A 20308-nucleotide genomic window follows, 5' to 3' on the forward strand; every position below is an offset into this window, starting at 1 on the left:
AGGCCTGAGTGTGTGACTAACCTGCTATTGAAGAGATCAGAGGTTGTTCTCTGCTGTATCTAGTAATTTGTACCCTCACACAAATAGCTTACATGTATCTCATTTCCTCTTAATATGTTTTAACTCACAATGAGTATAGCATGCAACAGATCTGCAAAAAGCAGAGCCCATCTCTGTGGCTGGCCCCAGCAGGGCTCCATGTACAGTTTGTTCCCCTCCCTTCCTCCCCCCCTGTCCTACTCTCCTGTGATTGGTCAAAAGACCAATTAGTGGGGGGAAAAAGTATAGAATTGGGCTGCCTGTTTAAAAGCAGCAAAAGTGATACAGTGATCTCCTCCCAGCCCCAGGCAAAGTACAGTCATTTACATGTGGTAAACAAAAGTGTTTGAAAGACAATTTGTCTTTGAAAAACATCTGAAAGGCAAACAAAACAAATTAATCACTATTGGTGGTGGATGAGGTGTTTCCCACTTAGCGCTTTGTGCAACTGAAAAAGTGCTATATAAACCCAATCAATCAATCAAACATGTACTCACCTGATTAGTAGTGTTAATACCAGGTCAGGGGAGGGAGACTAAAACAGCCCTCTATGGTCCTGCAAAACCTGATTCCCTAGGGCACTAAAACTGTCTAACTTCTATACAGCAGGGATACAGTCAAATATACTTTAGGTAAAAATAGACTGCAGCTAACACATGGTGAATACTGCTTTTATTAGATTTGTATGTATGCAGAATGCAGATGTTTTAAAAAGGGAGAGTACTTTGAAATGTAAGCTGATATTATTAATAACATGGACACACAAATACATGTAAAATATAACAAATCAGCTGCTAGGATCGTTAACTAAAATTGTCACCAGAATAACTAAACTTTCAGATAGTCTTTTTTTAAGACAGAAGCACTTTGGATAAATTCATAACTTGATATCCGCTTCAAAATATCAAGAATGTAGAAGCTTTCTGGAAGGGTGCCTAGTAAAACACACTCAACACACACACACTCAACCAGTGGTGTAAAGTATTGCAGTAAAAATACGTTAAAGTACTACTTAAGAAGTTTTTGTGGGGGGTATCTGTACATTACTTTGCTATTTATATTTTTGACAACTTTTACTTCACTACATTCCTAAAGAAAATAATGTACATTTTACCTGACACTCAAAAGTACTCGTTACATTTTGAATGGTTAGCAGGACAGGAAAATTGTCCAATTCACGGACTTATCAAGAGAACACGTGGTCATCCCTGCTGCCTCTGATCTGGTGGACTCACTAAACACAAATGCATCTTTTCTAAATGATGTCTGAGTGTTGGAGTGTGCCCCTGGTTATCTGTACATTTTTAATACAAGACAATGGTGCCGTCTGCTTTGCTTAATGTAAGGAATTTGAAATGATTTATACTTTTACTTTTGATACTTAAGTATATTTAGAACCGAATACTTTTAGACTTTTACTTAAGTAGTACTTTACGGGGTGACTCACTTGTACTTGAGTAACTTTCTAGGTATCTATAGTTTTACTCAAGTATGACAATTGGGTACTTTTTCCAACACTGCACTCAGCACACACATACAATCCTAGTTGGGTCCATAGCACCATCTTTAGTCCATAACCAAAATGCATGAAGCAGTAGTGTGGGTCACTGGCCAAACTGAGTCCTTTAATGTAGCAGGCATTACTACGTACAAATCACACCGTGCCGACCAACGGCTGAAAGCAGCGGCTGAAAGCAGCGGCTGAAAGCAGCGGCTGAAAGCAGCGGCTGAAAGCAGCGGCTGGCCGCGGTGGGTCAGTTAGAGACGATCAGTGGTGAGTCAACATGTAGAGTCACCGGAAAATGAACAGAAAATGATGCCCGATGTTCCGGTCAGAGACAATAGGATGGCCACCCGCTGCTTTTAAAAGTTTGTCAGCAAGGTCTGTTTTAGACTTAAAAATGTTGAAGGCTTCTCAACTGGCGAACAAAATATCAAAGGGTTTTTATGCGTTTTCAGTATGAGGAAAATACAGCCATACTAAGAGAAAGAACTATGTGTTTGTGGAGTGTAAACAGGAAAGATACTGCCCTTGGATGTGGTTTAATGAGATCACAAACCAACATACTATGTCCTCTATCCATAGATGTGAAATGTCTTTAAAACACATGTATAAAGATTTGGCATATAATTATGGGCTACATTTACAGGTGTCAATAACAATGGCTTACCCCCTTTAACTTCTGGTACAGTAACTATCTTTGCTACAGTAACTATCTTTGCTAAAGTAACTATGTTTGGTACAGTATCCGCCAGACATCACAGAGGAAAAGAGACAGGCAGCAACAGTTGTCATGGAAGACGAGCCCTGTGTCCAAATCTCTGTCCTTCCTCCTAAAGTGTTTGCTTCCCTTCATGGATTTCAGAGGAGTCGACTGATGTAAGAAATATGGTGGAAACTCCCTCTGGCCCAACATTCTTACACCAATCCAACACATTAAATCAATGGGGAGGAGTGCGTGAGTGCACACTTCAGGGGCAAGGGGACAAATACACCGCTACTCTGTAAAGAAGCATGTCACGTGAAAGGTCAAGGGTCATCATGTTCTTTCCTGGTGTTGGAGGACCCTGATGGAGTGTGTTGTACTGTGCTGTGTCTGGGCCCTTTGGGGAAGGGATGGGGGGAGGAGGATGAGGGAGGGTCAGAGATGGGGTCGGGGATAGCGGGAGAGATGACGAGAGGCGGGGGGAAGGAAGGGTGCAGCTCTAGCCCTGCAGTCCGGCGGCAGCGTCCCTAAGGCGGTCAGCTTCCTTTTCGAGGTCAGCGTCCCGTTGGCGGTCAGCGTCCCGTTGGCGGTAGTGGAACAGGCTGGTGGTGTCCAACTCGCTGGCATACTTTATGGCCTCAGCAAACAGCTTGACCACCTGACGGGACCACAGGGAAAGGTTCAGGGTTGGGGTCAATTCAATTTCAATTCAGTCAATTCAGGAAGTACTCCAATTCCAAATAATGCTTTTCTATGAGTAAAACTTGGAACTGCAGTTCACTTCCTGAATTGAAACTGACCCTGGAAAGGTGTCTCAATCGGTTTAAGAATATGATTGTCAGTTCAATTCTTGTAAGTACTGTAAGTTGCTTTGGATGTGTGTGTGTGTGTGTGTGTGTGTGAGAGAGCTTGCATGTGTCTCTGTGTGTGTGTGTCTGCGTGTGTGTCTGTATGGCATGGAGTATGCATGTTTGTGTACCTGCATTTGTCCCTCGGTGTGTGTGTGTGTGTGTGTGTGTGCCTTGTCACTGTGTCTGTGTACCTGGTAGTTGGTGATGAGAGGCACCCCGTGGTCCACAGCCATCCTGCGGATCAGGAAATTGTCCCTGAGGAACTTGCTGTTGTTGTTGGGAAGGTTTATCACCAGGTCAATGTGGCCCTCGTTGATCAGCCTACACACATACACAGAGAAAGGTTACAGTGAACCGAGGAAAATAGGAGAGGAGAGAAAGGGAAAGAGAGGAGGAAATATGAGGAGAAAAGGAAAACAGGGCTGTGGATAAACAGACAAGGTAAAGCATCTAAAGATACCTTTTTATCTGAAGCCTTTTGTCAGACAGAGACACATCAGGATGGAATGCTAATGATAATATGGAGGGGACACAGATGACAACCACATTAAAATAAAGGTGACATCAAATCCTCTGTCCACAGTCTCACACATCACGTGCCTCTCTCCTGAGGCTGACAGCAGCACTGTGTGTAAGGAGGTGTGTGTGCGCACTCCTCTTTGTTATATTTCATAATTCCTTATAATTCTGTGTAATTGGACTATGTGTTCTGAGACATCATTCAGAGTTTAATCACATGCCAAATATATTATAGTGATGAAGCAGTAAGAGCTGTAAGGAGTGAGATGTTAGCAAAATACTAGGGATGTGCATCTTTCCCTTTCAAGACAATTCCATACGCATCTAGATTAGAGGTCGACCGATTAATCGGAATGGCCGATTAATTAGGGCTGATTTCAAGTTTTCATAACAATCGGACATCGGTATTTTTGGACACCGATTTGGCCGATTATTTAAAAATAAAAAATAATTGACACTTTTATTTAACTAGGCAAGTCAGTTAAGAACACATTCTTATTTTCAATGACGGCCTAGGAACGGTGGGTTAACTGCCCTGTTCAGGGGCAGAACGACAGAATTTTACCTTGTCAGCTCGGGGATTCAATCTTGCAACCTTATGAACCAACGCTCTAACCACCTGCCTTACATTGCACTCCACGAGGAGCATGCCTGTTACGCGAATGCAGTAAGAAGCCAAGGTAAGTTGCTAGCCAGCATTAAACTTCTTATAAAGAACAATCAATCAATCATAATCACTAGTTAACTACACATGGTTGATGATATTACTAGTTTATCTAGTGGTTAGAGCGTTGGACTAGTAATCGGAAGGTTGCAAGGTCGAATCCCCCGAGCTGACAAGGTGAAAATATATCGTTCTGCCCCTGAACAAGGCAGTTAACCCACTGTTCCTAGGCCGTCATTGAAAATAAGAATTTGTTCATAACTGACTTGCCTACTTAAATAAAGATTTAAAATAATAATAATATACTGTATTCTATTCTATTGTATCTTAGTCTATGTCGCTCTAACATTGCTCGTCCAAATATTTATATATTCTTAATTCCATTCCTTTACTTTAGATTTGTGCGTATTGTGTGTATTGTGACATTGTTAGATATTACTTAGATATTACTGCACTGTACGAGCAAGAAACACAAGCATTTCGCTACACCCACAATAACATCTGCTAAACACCAATAACATTTGATTTGATTGCCTGGGGTTGTTCGGCATGCAAAATTACTTGTAGATCAATGACTGTCAACACAGTTACATGCTTAGTTCGACACTGAAGGAGAGGACACATTAGTTGTCACAAAAGATGAGAAGTATTTTCGGAAGGTAGATTCTTAACGTTTGAATGGAGGGTGCCCCGATCCACATCAAACTAGACTGCAGTAGAGAGTCACGAGTTTTAAGTTCTTCGGTGTCCACATCACAGAGAACTTGTCACGGACCATCAATACCACCACTCTTGACAAGATGGCGCAACAGTGTCTCGACTTCCTAAGACAACTAAGGAAATTTGGCATGCTGCCCCGGGTGTTCTCCAAATACTTCCGCTTCACCATCGAGAGCGTCCTGACCGGTTTCATCACAACCTGGTATGGGAATTGCTCCATTCACGACCGCAAGGCCCTCCAGTGTGTGGTAAGGCCCTCCAGTGGGTGGTGAAGACGGCCCAGTCCATCACTGAGACCGTGCTCCAACCCATCCAGGACATCTACTCAAAACGGTGCCTGAGGAAGGCACGCAGCATCATCAAGGACCCCACACACCCCAGAAACAAGCTGTTCTCCGTAATGCTGACGGTATTGGAGAATGAGGTCTGATACCAACAGGCTCAGAGACAGTTTCTATCTACAAGTCATCAGACTACTGAACACTTGAATTGGACTGACCACCTGCTCTGATTCTCCACACCTTAGCACACATTCATGCACACACCCACACAGACATACACACACACATACATTCACACTACACACACAGACATACACATTCATACTACACACACACACACACACACACACACATCACAACTGCTGCTACCAGACTCAGTTTATACACTGGCCCCCATTCCCCCTCTTCCCCAATACACATGTAAATATTGGACTAGAAATCGTACCATCCTGTATTATAATTATGCTAAAATGTTTATTCTATTGAAACATTTACTTTATGTTCGTATTCTTATATTTTATTATTTCTTATTGTTGTTGCTTTGTCGAGAACCTGCAAGAAAGCATTTCATTGGACGATGTATACCATGAGTATCCTGTACATACGACTAATAAAACGTAAAACTCTTTATCCCTCCCCTCCCTCTCTTCATCCCTCTATTCCAGACAGTCACCACTTGCCCTTATCCCCTCTCACCTGATAATACTGGGCAAGCTGGCGTCTCCTCCCTCCTGGCTGGGCCATGCCACAGGGGTGGCGGGCACGTCATTGGCAGAGAGCCAGGCCGAGGTGGCCTCTGTAGCAAAGAGCTGGAGGAGACACACACACACAGGGAGGGAGAGAAGCAAATGTCAGTTTGTTCTCTTTCTCTTCAGTTCCTCTGTGTTGTGTTGGGTTGTGCATAGACTATCCGGTCGACAAGCCGTCTAACTCATGACTGAAATTCCAATAGGAGAGAAGCATTTTGCTACACCCGCAATAACATCTGCTAAACACGTGTATGTGACCAACAAAATTTGATTTGAAGAGTAGTAATTGAGAGCGAGCAGTAGTACTCACCTTAAAGCCTTCTTCATTCAGCTGGTATGCTGTGGCTAAGAAGTTGGGCCGGAACGAATGCTGAGGGAGGTAAATACTGAATCAGAATCACAAACTAAGCCCTGATCAAAAAGTATTGCACTACATAGGGAATAGGGTGCCATTTGGGGCGCATCTGAGTCTCTGATCCTCGGTAGCCTTTGAACATCAATAGAGGAGAAACAGTAGAAACACCTCTCTAAGATTCAATCTGTTCATTCTTTCCTCCTCTTCTCCTCTCTGTGAGCCAGATCAACGGCAGAGTTGTGTCATCACACTGTGTTAAACAGGACCAAGTAATCAGGTTTGTAAAGGTGTGTCAGATTCACAGCCATGTAGGCTGGTCATTAGGAGGGAAAGGTAGAAGAGAAACACAGCCTCGGTCGCTAATTCTGATTTCACACCACCCTCCTCTCTGTCCCTAGTACCTGAAGACACACACACACAGATATGCCGATTTCACACAAGTGTCCACCCCTTGCTGAAGTCTTATTAGAGACGGATATGGACGATGACCCTTTAACAACCTCTCTTCATCCCTCTCTCTCCCTTCATCCTTCCATCTCTCGCCCTCTCTTGCAGGGTTTCCGTAAGCCGGTAATTGAAGTCTTTTGGCCGATAAAATAAATGAAAAGTCGATAAATAAAATTGTAGCTGGCCAAATTGTCCGTAGCAGCATATCATACATCCCGATTTCGTGCTTCAGCACCATTTTCTCACTCCTTGTGCGCTGCCTTATGCGCCTGCTGCTGATGGAGAGAGAGCAAGAGAGGAGCCTTGGGCTACTGTTGCTTGCGAAGATGGATGCCTTTTTCATTGAAGTAAAACAAAAACGGTTTAAACCAGTTTGCAAGTGTTTTGTTTCATTTTGTTTTCTTGGAAAATGTTTTCCAAATGTAATGTTGTGTTGTGTTTGTCGCAATATAATATCCTGCAGCCGTTTTACAGGCTCCTGATCAATTGTGCTATTTTCAGATTTTTTTTGGACATAACATTTCCGCCATCGTTTCCTATGACCGAAATGAGCTTCTGGATATCAGAACAGTGATTGCTAACCTCAACTTGGATGAAGATTTGTACTTCAATGAGTCGGAGGCAGGAGAACTACTGCTCATCCCGGATCAGGCCCAAATTCCTGACACTCGGAAAAAGGAAGAGGCGCCGTTATAAAGGCGTGCGGAATACCTGACGAGACTACATCGGCGAGTGGATAAAACACCTCTAGCCTCCGATCTATTGGCGAACATGCAATCAATGGAAAATAAACTGGAAAAGCTTGGTTCGAGACTATCCTTTCAAGGTGATCTGAAGAACTATAATATCCTATGTTTCTCTGAGTCGTGGCTGAACAAGAACATGGAAAATAAAAATATAGCTGTTTTTTCATCGGCAGGACAGAATGGCAGCGTCGAGGAAGCTCAGGGTGGGTGGTGTGTTTGTCTTTGTTAACAACAACTGGTGCGCAATCTCTAATGTTAAGGAAGTCTCGAGGTTCTGCTCGCCTGAGTTAGATACCTCATGATAAGCTGTAGACCATACTATTTACCAAGAGCGTTGTCATCTATATTTTTCGTAACTGTCTATTTATAATAACAAACCGATGCTGGCACTTAAGACCGCAGTCAACAAGCTGTATACTGTAGGGCCATAAGCAAACAAGAAAATGATTACCCAGAAATCTTTCTTACCTAATTTTTACCAGCATGTCACCTGTGCAACTAGAGGTGCAAAAAACTCTAGATCACCTTGACTCTACACACAGACACATACAAAGCTCTCCCTTGCCCTACAATTGGCAAATCTGACCATAACTCTATCCTCCTGATGCCTGCTTACAACCCAAAATTATAAATCAGGAAGTACCAGTGACATGCACAATATGGAAGTGGTCCTTTTAAGCGGATGCTAAGCTATACGTCTATTTCGATAGCACAGACTGGAATATGTTCTGGGATTCATCCGATGGCATTGAGAAATTTACCACATCAGTCACTGGCTTCATTAACAAGTGCATCTAAGACATCGTCTCCACAGTGACTGTACGTACTAGAGGTCGACCGATTAATTAGGGCCGATTTCAAGTTTTCATAACAATCGGTAATCAGTATTTTTGGACACCGATTTGCAGGTTTTTGTATTTTTTTTATATATATATTTTTTATACACCTTTATTTAACTAGGCAAATCAGTTAAGAACACATTCTTATTTTCAATGACGGCCTAGGAACGGTGGGTTAACTGCCTTGTTCAGGGGCAGAAAGACAGATTTTTATCTTGTCAGCTCGGGGATTCGTTTTTGCAACCTTCCGGTTATTAGTCCAACGCTCTAACCACCTGCCTTACATTGCACTCCACGAGGAGCCTGCGTGGCAGGCTGACTACCTGTTACGCGGGGGCAGCAAGAAGCCAAGGTAAGTTGCTAGCTAGCATTAAACTTATCTTATAAAAAACAATACATCTTAACATAATCACTAGTTAACTACACATGGTTGATGATATTACTAGTTTATCTAGCGTGTCCTGCGTTGCATATAATCGATGCGGTGCCTGTTAATTTCTCATTGAATCACAGCCTACTTCGACAAACAGGTGATGATTTAACAAGCGCATTTGCGAAAAAAGCACTGTCGTTGCATCAATGTACCTAACCATAAACATCAATGCCTTTCTTTAAAATCAATACACAAAGTATATATTTTTAAACCTGCATATTTAGTTAATATTGCCTGCTAACATGAATTTCTTATAACTAGGGAAATTGTGTCACTTCTCGTGTGTTCCGTGCAAGCAGTCAGGGTATATGCAGCAGTTTGGGCCGCCTGGCTCATTGCGAACTGTGTGAAGTCCATTTATTCCTAACAAAGGCTGTAATTAATTATGACATAACATTGAAGGTTGTGCAATATAACAGCAATATTTAGACTTAGGGATGGCATCCGTTAGATAAAATATAGAACGGTTCCGTATTTCACTGAAAGAATAAACGTTTTGTTTTCGAAATGATAGTTTCCGGATTCAACCATTTTAATGACCAAAAGCTTGTATTTCTGTGTGTTATTATGTTATAATTAAGTCTATGATTTGATAGAGCAGTCAGACTGAGCGATGGTAGGCACCAGCAAGCTCGTAAGCATTCATTCAAACAGCATTGTGCTGGTTATAACTTCAAGCCTATCAACTTCCGAGATTAGGCTGGCGTAACCGATGTGAAATGGCTAGCTAGTTAGCGGGGTGCGCGCTAATAGCGTTTCAAACGTCACTCGCTCTGAGACTTGGAGTAGTTGTTCCCCTTGCTCTGCATAACGCTGCTTCGAGGGTGGCTGTTGTCAATGTGTTCCTGGTTCGAGCCCAGGTAGGAGCGAGGAGAGGGACGGAAGCTATACTGTTACACTGGCAATACTAAAGTGCCTATAAGAACATCCAATAGTCAAAGGTATATGAAATACAAATCGTATAGAGAGAAATAGTCCTATAATTCCTATAGTAACTACAACCTAAAACTTCTTACCTGGGAATATTGAAGACTCATGTTAAAAGGAACCACCAGCTTTCATATGTTCTTATGTTCTGAGCAAGGAACTTAAATGTTAGCTTTTTTACATGGCACATATTGCACTTTTACTTTCTTCTCCAACACTTTGTTTTTGCATTATTTAAACCAAATTGAACATGTTTCATTATATATTTGAGGCTAAATTGATTTTATTGATGTATTATATTAAGTTAAAATAAGTGTTCATTCAGTATTGTTGTAATTGTCATTATTACAAATAAATAAAAAAATGTAAAAAAAATAAATATATAAGAAGAATAAAAAAAAAAAATATATATATTATTATTATTATTATTTTTTCATCGGCATCGGCTCCCCCCCGGGTCCTCCAATAATCGGTATCGGCGTTGAAAAATCATAATCGGCCGACCTCTAGTATGTACATACCCCAACCAGAAGCCATGGATTACAGGCAACATCCACACTGAGCTGTCGCATTCAGGAGCAAGACACTAATCTGGACGCTTATAGGAAATCCCACTACGTCCTCTGAGGAATCATCAAACATTCAAAACGTCAATACAGGACCAAGATCGACACTTAGTACACCGGCTCTGAAGCTCGTCAGATGTGGCAGGGTTTGCAAACTATCACGGATTACATAGTGAAATCCAGTCACAAGCTGCCCAGTGACACAAGCCTACCAGATGAGCTAAATGCCTTTTATGCTCGCTTTGAGGCAAGCAATACTGAACCAACCATGCATGAGAGCACCAGCTGTTCCAGATGACTGTGTGATCACACTCTCCCTTGCCAATGTGAGTAAGATTTCTAAACAGGTTTACCAGCTGGCAAGTGTCTTCACTGACATTTTCAATCTCTCCCTGACCGAGTCTGTAATACCTACATGTTTCAAGCAGACCACCATAGTCCCTGTGCCCAAGAATGCTAAGATAGTCATTTAGACAGGTTATCGCCCCGTAGCACTCACATCTGTAGCCATGAAAGGCTTTGAAAGGCTGGTCGTTGCTCACATCAACACCATTATCCCAGACACCCACTCCAATTCAGATACTGCCCCAACTGATCCACTGATGACGCAATCTCTACTGCACTCCACAGTGACCTTTCCCACCTGGACAAAAGGAACACCTACGTGAGAATGCTTTTCATTGACTCCAGCTCAGCGTTCAAAACCATTGTTTCCTCCAAGATCATCACTAAGCTAAGAACCCTGGGACTAAACACTTCCCTCTGCAACTGGATCCTGGACTTCCTGACGGGCCGCCCCCAGGTGGTAAAGGTTAGGCAACAACACATCTGCCACACTGACCCTCAATGCGTGTGTGCTTAGTCCCCTCCGTTTACCCACGACTGCTTGGCCGCGCAAGATGGCAACATTGCAAATGACACGACGGTGGTAGGCCTGATCGCCAACGACGATGAGAAAGCCTACAAGGAGGAGGTCAGACACCTGGCAGTTTGGTGCCAGGACAACTTCTGTCTCAACGTCAGCAAGACAAAGGTGCTGATTGTGGACTACAGGAAACAGAGGGCCAAGCACACCCCTATTCACATCAATGGGGCTGTAGAGGAGTGGGTCGAGAGCTTCAAGTTCCTTGGTGTCCACATCACAAAGGACCTATCATGGTCCAAACACCATCATGGTCAGTTGGTAGAGCATCGTGTTTGCAACGTCAGGGTTGTGGGTTCGATTCCCACGGGGGACCAGGACAGAATTTTTTTTAAATGAAATGTATGCATTCACTACTGTAAGTCGCTCTGGATAAGAGCGTCTGATAAATGACTAAAATGTAAAAGAGGGCATGACAATGCCTCTTCCCCTGCAGGAGGCTGAAAAGATTTGGCACTGGCCCGAAGATCTTCAAAAAGATATACAGCTGCACCATTAAGAGCATGTTGACAGGCTGCATCACCGCTTGGTATGACAACTGCTTGGCATCCGACTGCAAGGCGCTACAGACGGTAGTGTGTACGCCCAGTACATCACTGCGGCCAAACTCCCTGCCATCCTGGACCTCTATACAAGGTGGTGTCAGAGGAAGGCCCTAAACATTTTAAAAGTCTCCAGCCACCCAAGTCATCTCTCTGCTACCACACGACAAGCGGTACCGGAGTGCCAAGCCAGGGATCAAATGGCTTATGAACAGCTTCTACCCCCAAGCCATAAGACCGCTGAACAGTTAATCAAATGGCTACGCCGACTATTTGCATTGACCCCCCCTTCCCCCCCTCTATACATTTTTTTTTAACTGGCTCTACGCACACTCACTGGACTCTAACCACACTCACATACTACACTAACACGCCAACATACACACACGCCAACACACACACACACCTGTCCCCCGGGCGCCGAAGACGTGGATGTCGATTAAGGCAGCCCCCTGCACCTCTCTGATTCAGAGGGGTTGGGGTAAATGCGGAAGATACATTTCAGTTGAATACATTGTTGGACAAAGGACTAGGTATCCCCCTTTCCTTTACGCTGCTGCTACTCTGTTTATTATCTATCCTGATTGTCTAGTCAGTTTTACTCCTGCCTATCATACAGTGGGACAAGTGTGGCACGGTATACTGAAACTTCGGTACTTCTTCGATACTAGAAAGGTTGTTACTTTCGGTAATTCTAAATGTGTCTGACGGATCAAGCCGGTCTATCAGCACAGTGGACCCCTTATTATAGTGGGCACCCTGCCTGCTCCACTTACTCACTGCTAGCCTGCACTGGAAGGCTGCATCATGTTAGGTCCACTTACTCACTGCTAGCCTGCACTGGGAGGCTGCATCATGTTAGGTCCACTTACTTACTGCTAGCCTGCACTGGGAGGCTGCATCATGTTAGGTCCACTTACTCACTGCTAGCCTGCACTGGGAGGCTGCATCATGTTAGGTCCACTTACTCACTGCTAGCCTGCACTGGGAGGCTGCATCATGTTAGGTCCACTTACTCACTGCTAGCCTGCACTGGGAGGCTGCATCATGTTAGGTCCACTTACTCACTGCTAGCCTGCACTGGGAGGCTGCATCATGTTAGGTCCACTTACTCACTGCTAGCCTGCACTGGGAGGCTGCATCATGTTAGGTCCCCGGTAATGCTGCACAGAAGTTAACACAGTCTGGAATAATGCGACATGGCATGTAGAAATGTTGAAACTGTTAATTACTGTTCGGAAAACTATGTCCATACCCCCAAGACATGCTAACCTCTCACCATTACAATAACAGGGGAGGTTTGCATGTTTTTGGGGGGTATGATACACTACATGACCAAAAGTATGTGGACACCTACTTGTCAAACATCTCATTCCAAAATCATGGGCATTATATGGAGTTGGTCCCCCCTTTGCTGCCATAACAGCCTCCACTCTTCTGGGAAGGCTTTCCACTAGATGTTGGAACATTTCTGTGGTGACTTGCCTCCATTCAGCCACAAGAGCATTAGTGAGGTCGGGCACTGATGTTGGGCAATTAGGCCTGGCTTGCAGTCGGCGTTCCAATTCATCCCAAAGGTGTTCGATGGGGTTGAGGTCAGGGCTCTGTGCAGGCCAGTCAAGTTTTTCCACACCAATCTCGACAACCCATTTCTGTATGGACCTCGCTTTGTGCACGGGGGCATTGTCATGTTGAAACAGGAAAGGGCCTTCCCTAAACTGTTGCCACAAAGTTGGAAGCACCGAATTGTCTAGAATGTCATTGTATACCGTAGCGTTAACATTTCCCTTCAATGGAACTAAGGGGCCTAGCCGGAACCATGAAAAACAGCCCCAGGCCATTATTCCTCCTCCACCAAACTTTCCAGTTTGCACTATGCATTGGGGCAGGTAGCGTTTTACTGGCATCAGCCTAACCCAGATTAGTCTGTTGGACTGCCAGATGGTGAAGCGTGATTCATTACTCCAGAGATCACGTTTCCACTGCTCCAGAGTCCAATCGCGGTGAGCTTTACACCACTCCAGCTGACGCTTGACATTGCGCATTGTAATCTTAGGCTTGTGTGCGGCTGCTCGATCATGGAAACCCATTTCACAAAGCTCCCAACGAATAGTTATTGTGCTGACGTTGCTTCCAGAGGCAGTTTGGAACTCGGTAGTGAGTGTTGCAACCGAGGACAGACGATTTTTACGCTCTACGCACTTCAGCGGTCAGGTTCTGTGAGCTTGTGTGGCCTACCACTTCGCAAGCTGAGCCGTTGTTGCTCCTAGACGTTTCTACTTCACAATAACAGCACTTACAGTTGACCGGGGCAGCTGTAGCAGGGCAGAAATTTGACAAACTGACTTTTTGGAAAGGTGGCATCCTATGACGGTGCCACATTGAAAGTCACTGAGCTCTTCAGTAAGGCCATTCTACTGCCAATGTTTGTCTAGGGAGATTGCATGGCTGTGTGCTCGATTTTATACACCTGTCAGCAACGGGTGTGGTTGAAATAGCCAAATCCACACATTTAAAGGAGTGTCCACATACTCTGTATATATAGTGTATTTGTGCATCTAACTTCCTCAGTCATTATTATTCACGATTCATTCAGAATGATCTGTAATCATAGTAGCATCCACATTCATGTAGAAGTGTTTAGAAACATATTGCATTCTTACTTACAATAAAAGTGACTCCAAAATGACATTAATTTCTACTGAGAACAAAATAATCTGAAACACAACCAAAACAAACAGCAAATACATCCAACAAGTTTGTACAGTCACAAGCTTAATGTGGTCATTGCGTGCTAGGAATATGGGACCAAACAGCTAAATTTTTACTACTTTAATACACATCAGTCAATTTTTCCCAATACTTTTGCTCCTATAAAATGGGGGGACTATGTACAAAAAGTGCTGTAATTTCTAAATGGTTCACCCGATATGAATGAAAATTCAAATTAAAGCTGACAGTCTGCACTTTAACCTCATAGACATTCTTTGATTTCAAATCAAAACTTTTGAAGTATAGAGTAAAAATAAGAAAAAAATGATTTACTGTCCCAATAAAGTCACACTTTAGTAGCCTTTCTAGTCAATTCGACCAAACCTCTACATGTGGCCTTGCTCTGTGTGACCACCCGCCAACGTGGCTGGTGAAATAGACATTCTTACCCGCCAATGTCAAAATATACCCAATTTGGCGGGTGTTAATTTCTAACCCTGACTATAGTGGATCACTAAGCCTATAGGCCTATGCATGCAATGTGCTGATGCATTTAGTGCTCAAATCTCCGACAGTTGAACTGTGAGGTGGACAATTATTGTTTTAGGAAAGTAATATCCCTGGTTTATTGATGCCGTTGGCTGCGTGGGTAGACACAATAATGGGTTACGCACCAAACGCATATGGATGTCTGGTCCATTTCTCAACTGTCCGATAAATTAATCTCTTCCTGGCCACTTGTCTGGCCCCAAATTCTCCTATTGGAAACCCTGCTCTCCGGGTGGGTGAAGAGAATCCAGTGGTCATTTGGACACCAGTAAGTTCCACAGTGGCGAGGAGGATAAAAGGATGGGACATGACATTGGTATTGTCAGATCTTTAAGCAGCACCAAGGCTTCCTGGAGTACTAGTACCACCGGGAATTGCCAGGGACCTCACGATATGATATTATCACCATACTTTGGTGCTGATACGATATGTATTGTGATTCTCACAATTCTATATTGTGATTGAAAACTGTGATTTTAGTGCGATTCGCTGTTCTAAACATACTGCTCACCATGTCTGCTGCAGAGGTACAAGAGAGAGCCATGAGAAAAATGTTGATCAGTCATGGAAATAAAAGTACTGAAAACAAATTGGCTCCCTATTTAAAAAGAAGATGGGGAACAAGCTATGAAGAAAATACTGTTTTGGTGCAGGTACAGCCAACTAGAGCAAAAATTATATTGCGATAGTCAAAACTATACGATATATCGTCAAAAATAATATCTTGATATGTAACTGTATGGATTTTCTTCCCCCATTACTAGGTACTAGGCCTTCATAGTGCTAGACATATTCTTCCATCAGACCTGCACTGAGCACTTGTGACATGTGGAGCTGAATGCCATGATGAGAAATAACCACTGTCAACTTTCATCTGGCCCTCAAAGGACTTCCTCACACACAGACAGTCTGTCACCAGAGACAGGGAGAACGAGTGAGAGGAGAGGGGGAGAGGGGAAGAGAAAGGAGGAGGAAGAAAGGGAGGGAAAAGAGAAGGAGAGAGTGAAAGGAAAGGAGGGAGAAAGAGATGGAGAGAAGAAGAGTGTCACCAGAGAGAGGGAGGAGACAGGGAGGAAGAGAAAGAGGACAGGGGGAGGGGTAAGCGAGGGGAGGAGGGAGAGAGGGAAAAGAGAAGGAGAGTGAAAGGAGAGGAGGGAGAAACAGGGGAAGAAAGACAGGGGAAGAGAGAGGGGGGGGAAGATGTAGAGGGGGGAAGATGTAGAGGGGGCGAGAGGGAGGGCGAAGGAAGAGAGGAGGATGTGGGGACTCTACAGAGAGCTCATAATGCCCTGTTTATCCATCTCTCTCTCTACCCGATGAAAACATAGACACAGAAGACTTTATAAACAAGACCTTCCTCTCTCAATAAAATACCTCTATGTAAGTAAGTATCTGATGTACACACAGGCACAGACATACACACACACACTTAACTTTCCATCAGAACTGCTGTCGCAGCCATGGGAGACCAGTCCTTGGATCGATGATCATTTATGATATGAATGCATCAGCCTTTTACAGATCCTGCTATTCAGCTTTAGTGTGGCTAGCTAGGAGCAGGCCTGAGGCACTCATTCATAACCCCACTGACTGGCTCGTTGAGGAGCGCTAGCTACATATTACACATGAACACTACATTAATCTTACTAGCTGCACACGCATGGCTGTTTCTGACACACATATGAGAAACAGCAACCTTTTAAAACTGCGTCCCACATGGCAACCTATTTCATATATGGTGCACTTCTTTTGACAAGGCTAATAGGGCTCTGGTCAAAAGTAGTGCACTATATAAGGAATAGGGTGTCATTTGGGACGCACTTCTTTTTAACCGCTTTTGTCTACTCTGTTTTAGTATCTGAAATGTACCTGAAAACAGCTTTTTACAGAGCAAAGCACTTTGGAAAGAGACTTGGGAAGAACAAAAAAAATCCTGACAATTGTGGATTGAATAATTTGAGAGTGTTTGAAAAAGGGAAGTGTCAGTGGACGGAGGCTTGTTAACCCTGATGTGTACTCTCTTGACACCACACACACACCTGGATCCCAATGAGGATGCCTTTTGTTGGCAGCTTGAAGCCAGTGGATAGCATAGCCTTGAGGAAGGCAGAGTAGATATTTGGTCCAAAACAAGCCACCTGCAAGGAGGGAGACAGACACCTGTTAAGTGTGTGTATATATATATATATATATATATATATATATATATATATATATATATATATATATATATATAGTGTGTGTGTGTGTGTGTGTGTGTGTGTGTGTGTGTGTGTGTGTGTGCGTGCGTGCGAGCGCGTCTGTGTGTGTACATGTGTAATCTGTGTGTGTGTCTGTGTAATGTATGTGTATGCGTGCAAGTGCCTATATATATGTGTGTGTTTGTTTATACAAGGTTGTTTGTGTGTGTGTGCGCATGCACACCTCTCCTGTGGAAGCCATTTCACAGCGCAGGACTGGGTCGGCATCACGAAGGCGAGGCCAGGAGAACATAGGAGCCTATCACAGAGAAGATACAAACAGACAGACCATTTTGGTATTTTAACCTGTCGAGCTTAGTGGTGGAGACCTCCCCCAACCCTAATCTTAACCATTAGTGGTGGGAAATGCTAAACTGACCCAAGATCAGTGTCTAGAGGCAACTTCACCCTATATTGTGGCTGGAAGAATGGAATGGATGGAAAGGTCTCAAATGTGTTTAGTGTAACCTAAAGTATAGGCATTACTGAAAAAAGCACTGCAAACTTTTCTTCTGCAATCACATGTTCTGGTGATTCAAATCCTTATATCAGCATTATAATACCTTTTTAATGGTGTTAAAGGATGTATCACAGAAAGCTATTGATAAAAAGACATGGGATTACCTGTGAGTAAGAAATGTTGCTTTGGTTGGAAATTCAATCACACTTATTTGCTACACTCAACAACCGAGAGGAAATGGAGCATCAGGACTAGTGCTTCAAATCAAACAGGTTTTGTGACAAGGCTGCCATCTAGAGGTAGAAAATCTCTCAAACCCCCGGATCAACCATGTTGTACATGTCATGGCTGGGATCTAAACCCGGTCTCCCGCTCGGGATGCCAACATCTTTACCACTTGGCCAAGAGGGTATTCCCTCTCAACCAGTGTCGGAGACAACTTATGGGTATTCAAAGTTACGGCTGCTCAATCTTTGTAGTGATTGCACCAAAAAGAGAGACAGAAAGACAGAGAGAGAGACAGAGAGAGAGAGAGAGAGACAGAGACAGACAGAGAGAGAGAGACAGAGACAGACAGAGAGAGAGAGAGACAGAGAGAGAGAGAGAGAGACAGAGAGAGACAGAGAGAGAGAGAGAGACAGAGAGAGAGGAGAGAGACAGAGAGAGAGAGAGACAGAGAGAGAGAGAGACAGAGAGAGATAGAGAGATAGAGAGGACAGACAGAGACAGAGAGAGAGAGAGAGAGAGAGAGAGAGAGAGAGAGAGAGAGAGAGAGAGAGAGAGGAAAGTGTTAGAGAGAGCGACACAGAACTGTCATACCCTCAACTCTGAAGTAAATGTAAGAAGTTAGAGCTTGGCTCACGTATAGACAGCAGACTAGACTATTCACTACTGTTTAATATTCTCTTCTACACAAGCCTGGATATTGAGAAGTTACAGAGAGGAGAGGAGACAGGGATTATACCTGGCCCATTGCCCCCTCCCTCCTCCCAACCACAGCTATTGTGCTGCCTCTCCTTTGTAATTACAACAGGAAATTACTTTGGGAGAAAACAGCGTTCAAGCACCAGCTGGCTGGCTGACTCCACACGCACACATTTCAATCTACCAGTAACAGTTTAGTTAGTCACTGCCATAACCAGGGCCTAAAATTAAGACTCGCCAAATGCGGGTATATTTTTGCCACTGGCGGGTAAGAATGTCTAATTCACCAGCCACGTTGGCGGGTGGTCAGTCTCAGGGCTTTACAGTGCGAGCATTTCATAAAGAGTCAATATCAAAATGTCTGGGATTTTTTATTTCAGTTCATGAAACATGGGACCAACACTTTACATGTTGTGTTGATATTTTTGTTCAGTATTCTAAAGTTAGACTTTATCCTTGGGTTTCTTGGCTATTTACATTGTTTTGTTAACAAGTTAGGTTGTTTTTAAATGTTTGAGTTTGCTTCCACTGCTATCGAAGAGATGTCGTCGGCCTCTACTAGTCAAGATTCTCAAAGGCACAGTGACCACGGTGTCGTGACTATCATTAATCTGATAACTGTTATTTATTGAATCAAACTAACTATGTTTAATTGTTACTCGATTAAATTAATCATGTAACAATTAACTCATTAGGAATTTGGGGCACCACGGGAAAAGTTGTTTAACGAGTTACTATCTCCCGACTTAAACTCTAAAGATATCTGTATATCTCTTACAACAATAATAGTCGATTATTAATTATTACCTCATCAGTCTTATTCTGAATGTCGCATAATCCGTGGATGCACAAGAACCCTAGCCCTTTTGAATATTCAGTACCACACAAATTGATTTAATAATTTATTTATTAACTAAATAATAACACAGAATACCATACACACTTACATGAGATAAAAGTCCCTAGTGGACTGACACGATATGACAGCTCGTTACACAATGGAAAGGCGGTGGGGAAAGATAAAGTGAGAGAGAGACAACTTATCGTACATACATTTGGAAACTACGGTCACAGTAACCAGAATACTTAGCCCCCTAACCATCGCTCATTCAGATTAGAAATGCAATATATATTTACGCAATATAAGGCTCTGGTTGTCTACCAGAGGTCACAATGTCCTTCTTAGTTGTAGAGCTTCTCTGGTCTTGGAGTGTTCGCTGATAATGGTTTAAACTCTACAGACCAGCCAACGTACAGTGCGAGCTGAACTTTACGAAATGGTTAGAAACTTTCAACACGAGTGAAGTAGGTAGACTAGACCAGAACATTCAGCTCGCTCCGCCTTTCCATTGGTGTCAGTACAACGTTTCTAACCATTTCGTAACGGTGAGCTCGCGCTGTACGTCGGCTGGTCTGTAGAGTTTAAACCATTTTCAGCCGTGTAGCCACAGCTCCACGCAGTCTGGCGTCAGTACAACGTTTCTAACCATTTCAACGTGTAGCCACCTCTCCACACGTTCTGGTCTGTATGTTAATTCTTAGCGAGTCCTTTTAAGCACTCTGGCCAAAGGGACATTCTGAACTCTGTGCTCACCTTGGCGTGGCTACTGACTGGG

At 43.4% G+C, this 20308-nt stretch overlaps 1 protein-coding gene across 1 annotated transcript in view; it reads right to left on the reverse strand.

The window, feature by feature from the left end:
- Positions 1 to 696: 696 nt before the first annotated feature.
- Positions 697 to 20308, reverse strand: part of cps1 (carbamoyl-phosphate synthase 1, mitochondrial) — a 98945-nt gene continuing 79333 nt past the window's right edge. The window contains exons 33-38 of the mRNA XM_014173741.3: positions 17493 to 17567; positions 17108 to 17206; positions 6341 to 6400; positions 5978 to 6090; positions 3289 to 3418; positions 697 to 2904 (exon numbers count right to left, since the gene is read on the reverse strand). Of these exons, the coding sequence (XP_014029216.3) occupies positions 2746 to 2904; positions 3289 to 3418; positions 5978 to 6090; positions 6341 to 6400; positions 17108 to 17206; positions 17493 to 17567 (636 nt within the window). The 3' untranslated portion in view covers positions 697 to 2745. The remainder of the gene's footprint in view (positions 2905 to 3288; positions 3419 to 5977; positions 6091 to 6340; positions 6401 to 17107; positions 17207 to 17492; positions 17568 to 20308) is intronic.

Source organism: Salmo salar, chromosome 25, assembly GCF_965601325.2.
Source record: "Salmo salar chromosome 25, fSalSal1, whole genome shotgun sequence".
Classification (NCBI taxonomy): Eukaryota; Metazoa; Chordata; class Actinopteri; order Salmoniformes; family Salmonidae; genus Salmo; species Salmo salar.